General features: G+C 60.6%; 1 protein-coding gene across 1 annotated transcript in view; it reads left to right on the plus strand.

The window, feature by feature from the left end:
* The window catches only part of POLN (DNA polymerase nu), a 204,286-nt gene extending 193,702 nt beyond the window's left edge, over window positions 1-10,584 (plus strand). Inside the window, exons 21-24 of the mRNA XM_023737981.1 lie at window positions 1,734-1,812; window positions 8,262-8,329; window positions 10,156-10,217; window positions 10,486-10,584. Of these exons, the coding sequence (XP_023593749.1) occupies window positions 1,734-1,812; window positions 8,262-8,329; window positions 10,156-10,217; window positions 10,486-10,560 (284 nt within the window). The 3' untranslated portion in view covers window positions 10,561-10,584. The remainder of the gene's footprint in view (window positions 1-1,733; window positions 1,813-8,261; window positions 8,330-10,155; window positions 10,218-10,485) is intronic.
* The last annotated feature ends 363 nt before the right edge of the window (window positions 10,585-10,947 follow it).

Below are 10,947 nucleotides of genomic sequence, written 5' to 3' on the forward strand. Positions count from 1 at the left end.
CACCAAGCTTCTGCCACGGGCACTGACCTTCTGCCACTGGCACCAAGCTTCTGCCTCGGGCACCAAGCTTCTGCCATGGGCACTGACCTTCTGCCATGGGCACCGACCTTCTGCCACGTGCACCAAGATTCTGCTGCGGGCACCAACCTTCTGCCATGGGCACCAAGCTTCTGCCGCGGGCACTGACCTTCTGCCATGGGCACCGACCTTCTGCCATGGAATGCTTACAGTGAGTTGCAGACTTTAGAAGGAAATATTTTGTCTACAATCAGTCACATAACTTTCTAGTCACAATGAAAGTCACTGTTATAGAGCCAGATTCTCTTCTCTGCTGCCCGGGAGGAGGGAGGGCACAAGCTGGTGGCAGCCCCCAGGAGCCCCGGCCTCCGGCTCTCAGCCCCACCCCCCGAGGGTTCCCATGGGCCTGAGACCCCTCACAGCTCTGAGACAGAGGGTCCAGGTGAGCTTTGTCCCTTCCACGTCCAGCATTCCTGCCATGCTCATGGCCTCCATAGTGTGAGACAAAGCAAGTCAAGTCTCTGGGGAAGGTTGCCTCACGGTGGAGGGAAGTGGTCCACAGACCAAGAATTTTTATTTTGTCATTAGCCTCAAGATCCATGAACAGTTTAAGCAATTTAAAGACTCCAGTAGAACTGTGAACTTCAAATCTGCCTCCCCGTTGTCAGAGCTGGTTACTAAGACCCGTCTGCATGCCAGACGCTGGAAGAGGCTCGCTGGCAGAGTATGCGACAGCGTCAGGGACTACATGGATGGCCGTTGATGTAACTTATCCTACTACCATCCTGAGAGGTTGCTATCGAGCCCGTTATACCTGGGAGAGCCAAGGCCCAAAGAGATGAAAAGGTCGTGCAGCTGGCAGATTGGGGAACTGGATTTGAGCCCAGGTCTACCTGACCCCCCACAGCCATGCTCTGTCATTCTGTTGTTAGCCAGTGTGGTAGGCAGAATTCTAAATGGCCCCCAAGATTCCACCCCCTGGTGTGTACACCCCAGATAATCGTCTCCTCTTGAATGTGGGCAGAACCTGTAAATATGATAGGATATCGCTCCTCTGATTAGGTTATGTCATATGGCAAAAGGAGTGATGCGGATGTAATTAAGGTCCCTAATCAGTTGCCTTTGAGTTAATCAAGAGGGAGGTTATCCTAGGTGGGCCTGACCTAATCAGGTATGCCTTTTAAAAGAATGTTTCGACATCAGAGTTAGAAGGACTCGAAACAGTAGCAGATATCCTCCTTCTAACTTTGAAGGAGCAAACTGCACACTGGTGAGAGGCCTTGTGGCAAGGACCTGAGAGCAGCCTCTAGGAGCTCAGAGGTCCCCAGCCAGGAGCAGCAAAGTAAGCAGGGGTCTCAGTCATTAGGCCACAAAGAAACGAATTCTGCCAACAACCTGAGGACTTGTGGAAGTGTATCTTCCTTAGTCAAGTTTTCAAATGAGGATACAGCCAGCCAACACCCTGAGTTCAGCCTTGTGAGGCCCTGAGCAAAGGACTCAGCCAAAATGTGCGTGACTCCTGACCCACAGAGACTGTGAGATGATGAATGTGGGTTGTTCTAGGCCACTAAGTTTGTGGCCGTGTGTTACGCAGCCTAGGACATTGAGACCGCCGGCTTCCCGTGGCCAGGCAGGTGCACCGTGCTGAGCTCAGCCCTGCTGCGGGGGCTCTGAGCCTTGAACTGTTCATGAGCGCAGCCTTCTGTGTCCCACAGGCTCGGCTGCTGACCTCTGCAAGCTGGCCATGATCCACATCTTCACCGCAGTGGCCTCTTCTCCCACCCTGACGGCCAGGTCAGTACGCAACACGCTCAGCCTGCCCAGGGCCTTTGGCCCAGCTTGGTTACCTGACTTGTCCACGGGTTGGGGGGATCCACTCATGTTCTCGGAGTGGATTGTCTGTGACTGCCCCGCGTGTAATGCTCACCGTTTCCCATCTGCAGACTCCTCATTCTAAATGCCCAGCAACCACCAGTGGTCCCCAACAAGGTGACCCCCTTGAGCCTGACCTCCTACCCAGGAGTCTTAGGACATACCTGTCCTTCTGAGGCTCTCAGGCTGTGCCCGGGGGCCATCGGGGCCTGCTCCCAGCAGACAGGCTGTGGCCAGTGGCTGTTTCCCCGGCTTGGGACAACTGAGGTCTGTCTGAAGACTCGCGTCTCTGTGCCCCTTCACTCGGTGCAGAAATGCTGCCTCCCTGGGCCCCACCACAGCTGCCCGCAGCGCAGCTCTACACCCGCCCCTGGGGACAGCATTCTCAGCTCTCTCTCTGCTTCACACTCAGCCACAGTCCAGCAGAGAACACCCTTAGTGCCCGGGTGGCCACCCGAGGTCCTAGTTAGGGCCCCTCCTCTCCTTGGGACAGGGCGGGGGCTCTCCTCATGAATGCCCAGGACCTTGATAGACTCACAAGGGTCTTGCCCGTCTCTCCCAGGAGGCCCTTTAATTCACATTTTCCCACCCCAACCCTGGGACCCTCAAGTTCTTCCTCCATTTGGGTGGGGGGGGGCCTGTCCCTCTCCCTCGGGTGAGCACTCGCCAGCTGATACAGTGTCACCATGGTGGGTGTGGGGGCAGCGCCTCCTGATTACAAGATGGGAAGCCCACAGCACCCCACACCTCAATGAGCAGGTCCCTACTCACAGCCTCAAATCCTTACGGGGTGCAGCTCAGCCTCAGCATGTCACCAGCGTGGAGGTAAGCTGGATGCAGCGACCTGCTTGCCTAGGGCCACCGTCTCCACTGGCGCTCCAGTCTGAAGAGAGAAGGCCCTGGGGGCTGCGGCACACATACCCAGCCTAGCTGGACACAGGTGCTTCACCTGTGGTCACAGGTTGTACCTATCAGAGCTGGTGGACAAATTGTGTAGCATTGAAGGCTAGCCCACGTGTTCCCTTCCTTTCCCCTGGGCCAGGGGCACCCCAGCTCCTGCCATGCTCTGGATGAAGGCCTGCCACCTACTCCCCTGGTGGGAGGACCCTGGGAGGGAAGCACAGTTGGCATAGGGGAGTTGGACAGAACTTAAAATAGTGACCCAAAGGCTGGTGGGGTGAGGGACTCCCCATGTAACAGCCAGCCTTCGCCAGGGCTTTGGAGTGGCCCTGTCTGGGAGGACTGGATTCTGGAAGGGGTAAGGCCTTGGCTCTGGCCGGGAGGGCTGGTTGGTGGCCAGAGGTGTGCTGGGGTGGTCAGAAGAGGCTGGTTGTGAAGGAGGTAGCCCAGGCACCTCATATTCTGTTGCTTTTGGGAGGTGGGCAGGTAGGGGGGATGGTTGTGCAATTCTGCGGTTGCCCAGTGGGGGCGAGGGGGTGCTGGGAGGCTGCACCCCACCTCTGCCTCCTGCCATGCCATGTGGTGTCCCAGAAGCCAGGCAGGCAGGGCCTGGTGAGTGCTCGGCTGGGACACGGGAGGGCCTCACTGCAGGACACAGATGACACTCACCAGGGTCCAGGACTGGTCCTTCTGGAGCGTTTGTTGGCTGTCTGGACCTGAGGCTGCTTCAGACGTGACAGCCGATCCTTCCGAAAGCTGAGCTTAAACAGTTTTTATTTACCCGGGAATTGAATGACTCAGCTCGTTTTTCTCTCATCGGGTCTTTACTGCCGTTAGGCAACGCTCTCCATAACCAAATACATCGCGCTCTCTTGGAAAACAAAGCGGATTCACGTGGAACAGGGGGCATTGCATACCTTGCGTTTTGTAACCTTGGTTTGTTCTTCCAGGAGTAATATAAAAGGTTGTGGGTAGGGCCTAAAAGGAGCCGAAGCCGGCAGAGTATGAGCTTGTGTCTTTGCCTAAAGTGGAGTAGGTGAAACAAAGTCCCCAGAAAGGACATGGCCCACGGCTGTATGACGGAGCAAGTGCCTCTCGGGCGTCATCTGGCCGCCCAGCCCAGTGCCTGCAGGCTGCGGCCACACGACAGCCTGCACTTGCCGGCCACAGTCCCTGGGATGGGCAGTGCCACTTGCTGCGCCTCTAGGTCCTGACCTGAAGAGTCTGGGGAGGCCAGGCCCAGAGCAGGGGATTGGGACAGGCCCCTGACCGAAGCGGGAGGCCGGGACGGGCCCCTGACGGCCGCTGGAGGCTGGGTCGGGCCCCTGACAGGAGAGGGAGGTCGGGGCAGGCCCTGCCGCTTCGCCGTGGGTAACAGAACAGCACCGTGCAAGGAGGAGTAGGGTCAGCAGCTCACCACGGTGTAGGGGGGCTCTGACCTCTCCCACCACCTTCCTGTGCAGCATCACCAGAGGGCACCCCTATGTGCCAGGCCAAGACCGGGCACCGTGAGGACACCTTTCTCACTGCCTTGGTGACCTTTGAGATGGGCAGGACTTGGACCTTCCAAGACGAAGGCAAGGCCATGCTGGGGAGGGTGAGCAGGCGCCCTGCTCCTGAGGGTGGGGAGACACGAGGCTGGAAAGGCCAGCTGCGCCCACGTGGAGGGCTGTCCACGGGTGCTGCGGCAGGTCCACCAGAGACTGAGTCAGGGGCCGACATGCCCACAACCGCACCCCGCCTTCATATGGATTGGCAGGGGGTGGGTGACACCGGGGAGGGGCACACTGCTGTGCTAGACCAGGCAGGAGGACCTGGGGGGGAGCCAGGGGCAGGTGACAGGCCTGACAAGGGTGGGCACAGGGGCTGCGGGGGCCAACGGGCCAGGCGGGGGACTTGGGAGAGGCAAGAGCAGGACGAGGAGAGGCACCTCCAGGACAGAAGTCTGGAGCCCACCGCCAAGGCAGCAGGTGTTGGTGAAATCCCCCAGGGGCAGGGCTGGCGCTGCACCTGTCTTTGGCACGTGGCCACCACCTCATGCCCAGTCCACTTTGTGGCCGTGGTGAGGGCATGGACAGGGTGCATAGAGGGGACTGTGCTAAGAAGCGTGCCCTGAAGGAAGGACAGCTAAGGTGGCTGCCTAGGAGACAGCAGCTTTAGGCGGAGCCCTGCTGGGCTCGGGGCCAGTCGAAGGCACTTCAACGGCCGTCAGGGCCCCCACACTGGCCAGCTCAGCGGGTTGGACTCAGCACCACTCAGGTGGGAACAGGCACAGTGTCCCATGGCATCGAATTGTGCACACGCACAAGCGTGGAGCTGGGCCAGCAGGACACCTGGACCATCCAGGGAGAGAGACACAAGGCAGGGGGTGAAGTGTCAGTATGACCCACAGACACAAGGGACCTGGACAGGCTGCAGGAGGGGCTATGGGCAGAGTGCCCAGGCGGTGCGGCCAGTGGAGGACGATGACTCCCTCATCATCAGGCAGGCCCTTCACGCAAAGGCCAGGGGAAGAACTCTGACCCCATGCAGGCCCCTGGCCAGCACCGCACAGCGTCCGACCGCGCCACGGCTCCCTTGAGCAGAGACGGGGGCAGGATGCCAGGCTGAGTGGATCTGCGTGCCACATCCGCCCTCAGCACTGGACGTGACGCCTCCTGGGGATCAGCTGGAATTGGGCTGGGGGCACCGGGCAGGTCACAGACAGGGATGAGGCGAGGTGCTTCTGGCATGTTCCCCCACGGGAGCAAGGTCCTGTGCTGCCTCAGCCAGGCCATCCTGAGGACACAGCAGCCTTGTCTCTAGGCCCCTTTCTGGAGCAGGGGCAAGAAGTGACCTCATCATCAGCTCCTTCCCAGAAAAAGGAGGTGTTCCAAGACCCCCGGACTCATGGGCTCCAAACAGGGGCGTCCTCCGTTTCTCCTGGGTTACTGTGGCCCACTTTTCAATCAGGTGGGCTGTGTTTCCCCCGCTGTGAGTGTGATGTGTAAGTGACTAACGATTTTAAACTATTGTTAGATCCCTGCCACAGCAGCAGCTCAGAATTTCACAATGTAATTTCAAGAAGTGTGAAAACTGTTTCTTCTAAATCTGGAAGAAGTTACAAGTGCCTAGTCTGAGATTTCTGTCCATTTGAAAATTCATCACCTTGGGAGGCAAATATTCCTCCAGAAGTTGGAAGTTTAAGAAAGTAAAAGGCCTTCACTGCCAGCCTGGCCTCTGCCGTCGCCCACCAGGGTCAGATGGGCAGGGCAGTGCCCTGCAGGGGCTCACATTTCACCATCCCACGAGAAGAAGTCCAGAGCCAAGCAGTTGCTGACTTGATTCAGAGATTCAGGGCAACAGGAGTGAGGTCCCCCGGCTCCCTGGCCCTTCCCCTCTTTGTGCCGTTTGCTCCAGCCATCACAATGCCTCTCAGGCAAAAGAAGGAAAAAGCAGTTGACGGTCAATGGGGTGCCTGGTTCCCAGCCTGGTCAGCCCTGCAAAGAGCCTTCCTGGAAGGTGAGGGGACAACCTCATGGGCCACCCCACCTGCAAGGGGGCCTGGGAAGTGTCGTTTGTGGCTCGGGCGCTGCCCCATCTCCACCCCCCTCCAACAACAAAGGGCCTGACATGAGGAGAGAGAGGAAGAACAGCTACTGTAAGTCTCTGCCAGCAAGCACAGTGCATGGATTCTGGAATCCACGTCTTCTGAAAGCACTGACACAACTCATCTCCATGGTATGGTTGGAAGAGCTGGCCCGCCCACCTGCCACCGTCGTCCTCACGGACCTTGGCACACCCTCATGCACCCCTTCATGGTGGCCTCTGGGCCACAGCCCACCATGCAGCGCCCAGGGCCTAGAGCGGTAGAATGAGTGCTGCCTTCTTCCTGCACGCCCACCTGTAGGACAGGCAGCAGGGGTGACCAGAGTACAGGACGTGTCCAGGAGACAGACAGGGTCACACAAACAGCAGTGCACACAGGACCCACCTCTGACGCCCACCATCCTCTGCTGGGCTCCAGGCCCTACACGCACCCCACGGCAGGCGTCGCCACCAAGGAGCACGCTGTGGCATCACCACCCTGGCTCAGAAACCGACTAGGACCCCACCTCCCAAAGAGCACGTGCACGCGGGGGCATGCCGCTGAGCTCGGCCTGCAGATGGCTTGTTAGCCAACGTGAAGCTTTAAGAGCTGGTCATTTGAATGTCCCATTGCTCCATCCCTGTCCAGTGCACCCACTGGCCACCAGCTGGGAGACCCCTCACCACGTGGGCAGGGCGTCTTCACCCACATCTCCTCACCAGTGTCCACACAGTGCGTACTCCCCCACCTCCCCATCCTGGAAGCCAGAGCATCAGGGTCAAGGTCGGCAGGAAGGGGCGGCTGAGGGGGTTCAGTGAAGGGACAAGGCCCGCCCAGGGTGCCCAGGGAGCAGGAACCAGGACACAGCAGCCCTGGAGTGGTGGCCGCAAGGACAGGAACTCGGCCACACCAAAGCCCAGCCCCAGGGAGCAGGGAGCCCACACCTAGCCTCTCTCCTGCCGCCTCAGTGGGCCAGACCCAGAGGACAGGAAGCAGGCGGCCGTTTCCCACAGAGCTCATTCCCAGGCACAGACCTGGCAGAGGAGGGCAGAGGGTTACTCTGTGGGGCAAGTGGGGAACATCTGCCCAGACATCTAAGGGACTGAAACTACGCGAGACCAGGCATAGACTACAGCCTCAACCTGTGGCTGTCAGTGGGGGAAGCATGTGGAAGTGGGGGAACAGGTGGGGTATACACACGCGGAGAAGCACCAAGCACAGGGCCTGGCCAGGGCCGTCCCAAATGTCCCCTTGGCGGGGAGGGCGAGGGCATGGGGAGTTAGGGGCTTTTTTTTTTTTTCACTTTAGAATGTCTGTGTACTTTTCAGATATATTAAATGAGTTATTTATTTCTGTGACTTACAAGTCTGTCCCTCCCATCAGCCTCCCTAAGCTAGTATTCAAAGTGTGGGTGCCCCAGCTTCCCCAGGGCCCTCTGTCTCCTCCTTCCCTGATGGCAGACCCTTTCCTAGTGCTCAGCAGAGACCCCCCTCCCTCCCTCTTCCCTCCACCAGCCACACCCCCCAACAGTTCAAGGGGAGCCTCCACCCCGTTCAGGCCTCCCTGGACACAGTACCCCGCAGCCTGCAGAGCAGCTCGGCCCCACAGTGTCCTTGCCACTTTTCTCGCCATCCTGTTCCTCTCTGGACCTCTTCCTTTGCCCCTGAACTCTGCGCTCTCTTCTCTCCTCTGGCCTGCCCTCCCAGCCCCTACCCCAGATGACTGTGGGGTGGCCCAGGCAGCTGCGCCCACCAGGCTCAGAAATCCGCACCCACCTGCTGAGTGAAGACCTCTGGGCCCCCTGGGCCAGGATCCGCCACATCCACACGTGCCTCCAACATGGCCCACAGCTGCCATCCGTTCCGGGACCCCGTGGTCACCTCCCCTCCTGCGTGTCTTTCAGGTTGGTTGCCCAAATTCACGACGAGCTGCTGTTTGAGGTGGAAGACCCACAGGTTCCCGAGTTTGCAGGTGAGCCCAGAGTGATGTAGCATGACTAGTGACAGGGAGCGCTGTCCGTCTGTCCATCCATGTGTGACACAATGCCATCCTGCGTGCATCCTCCCCGCGCTGACTGAGGGTGGTGTGAGCAGGGCTGTGTCCAGCAGGGTGTTCGGGGCAGCAAGGGCCAGGAGGTTGGGGCAGGGCCACGGAGGGCAGGGCTGGCTGACTGAGCACAGGGCTGGGAGGAGAGTGCCTGGTGGGCACTGGGGTGTCACGCCAGGCACAGACAAGTCACGGCTGCCCTCCCCGGGCCCGGCCACCCCTGTGAGGCCCAGGTAGCCTGGGCGCCCGGTAAGTGCTCACAACAGGACATTTGGAGACAATGAACTGGAAATGAATCCATCCTGGGGACCATTTGGCGGCAGGACATGTGCTCGTTGCTTCCCCAATCCCTAGCAAGGCCTCTTAACAACAGTTAAGCTCCCCTTGGTTCCCCGAGCAACCTCGACACCCACCGGGCAGCAAGGAGCAGTGCCTGTCCCTCCAGGTTCTTCCCCACCAGCCTGGCGGCTTCCCGAGGCAGGGGCACCGCCTGGCACTGCCCTCCGGGAGCAGTCCGGGCCAGCCCGACACTGCTGGGGACTGCGGACCAGGAGAACTAGGGACGGGGAAACAGGCAGGGCTGGGGCTAGGACACACCCTGCCGGGGCAGGCAGCTGCCAGGACCAGGGACCCCCCGGCCGTGTGGGTGAAGGCAGCGTGGGTGACCACAGGGAGAGCACAGGGCTGTCGCTCAGGCCCCCCACTGCCCCTCAGCTGTGGTCACGTGGAGTCACTCATGCAATGAGCACAGGGAGGGACAGAAGGACCTGGCTTTACAGCACACCCAGCGGGCAGGAGGGGCTGGCTTCTCTTGGGCCGTCCCCTCCACCCCCACCTCCTCACTCCTTCTGCAGAAGAACCTCTCACACCCTGCAGCTTCCCAGGCCCTGCCCAGCGGGGGCCCCCTGCCACAGGCAGGCAGGGGTGGGGATGCGAACAAGGCAGCCCAGGCCGGTGCCCGGGCATTTCTGTCACAGTCTGTACTGAAGCATCAAATAACGAAAAGGGTGGAATGAGGTATTGTTATCAAAGGGGCGCAGGAGTTCAGAGCAAACTCCCAGTCCTACCCCCGCCCCGGCGGCTCCCCTTCCGAGGGCCCTGAGCTCAGCTGCCCAGAGGTAAATGAGGCCCCGATGCGGGGCCAAACACCAGCGCCTCGAAGCTGCCCTCACAGGGCTGACCTTTTCGTCAGACTCCACAGCAGGTGGCTGACAGCCCCCATGCACCCTCGACCCTGCCCTCTCCCAACCCCAACGCTGTGGCCAGGCCGGTGGGCAGTGTGGGTGCAGAGCCTTCCAAACTAGAGAGCTGGAGGCATGGAGGGATGGCATGGGCCCCTGGCTGGGCGAGCCCCAGGGGGCAAAGGGCGAGGCAGCCGGAAAGACATGTGGCGGCTGGAGAGAATGGGCCGAGCGGGGCTGAGGACTCCCAGCACAGCCCCGGTCCTGGCCCCGGAGCCGAGCCACAGATGGCGGCAGGTGGGAGCACCGCCCAAGGTGCCCTAAGCGGTGCACATGGCCAGTGGGAGCTGGAGTCAGCTGCAGGACGGTCCAGGGGCTCCATGTGGGGCTGCAGCCACCAGACCACCTGGCTGGTGTGGCCCCAGGACAGCGGGAAATAACTAGGGAGTCTTGGGCATGATGGGCTGGAAGTTCTTTGCAGCCGGGGGGTCTCGGGCGGAGCGCCGGCCCCCTCAGCGCCCGGAGCCCACTGTGCTCTGAAGCAGCCTCTCTGCTTTCCCTTCACTCCAGCTCTCGTCAGGGCCACCATGGAGTCCTTGCAGCACATCCGGGCCCTGGGGCTGCAGCTGCAGGTGAGCCGCCCACCTCAGCTGGCACAACCAGAGCACCCTGGGTGGGGGTGAGGGGAGAGGCAGCTACCAGCGGAGGAGGGGGGTATGGAAGGAGGGTGTGGCCCCGGCCCTGTGAGCCTGGAGACTGCTGCCCTGTCCCGCCCCTCCAGACCCCTCCTCCACCCCACTCTCCCTACTGAGGAGCCAAGTGGGCCCCCTGGGAGGAAGCCTTGGCCACTGGCCTAGCAAGAAACCACAGTGGGTAGCCTTGCCTTCTCCCACCACCCAGGACCCTCCACCCTTGGCCACCTGGCCTCTGGCCGACACCGCCTTCTCTGAGGCTCACCCCTTCGTGGGGCTGTAGGCATACATCCCCTCGAGGCCTGGCAGAATGCTGTCACACCTCCTCGTGGTGCCACCGACACCTGCCCTCCCAGCACACCCCAGGGTGTGCCCGACCATGCCTGCTGGTCACCACTTCTCAGAGCCCCAGGGTCCTCCCAGGCGAGCATCGCCACCCACACTTCTCTGGCTCCCCTTGGGGGGGTGGGGGAGAAGGGCCCCAGGTGATGAGCACAGGTCACCATGCACACGTTTCTCCCACCAAGGGCAGCTTGCCTGGCACGGCCCTGCAGGCCTGCTTGCCAGCACAGATCCCTGGCAGGTGGGGGGCCTTCAGCCAAGGTGGAGGCTCATGACTGAGGGATAGATGTGGGTGTATGTCTGCCCATTACTGGGCAAATCTGTGCAT

The sequence above is a fragment of the Trichechus manatus genome, unplaced genomic scaffold (assembly GCF_000243295.1).
Source record: "Trichechus manatus latirostris isolate Lorelei unplaced genomic scaffold, TriManLat1.0 scaffold00111, whole genome shotgun sequence".
NCBI lineage: Eukaryota > Metazoa > Chordata > Mammalia > Sirenia > Trichechidae > Trichechus > Trichechus manatus.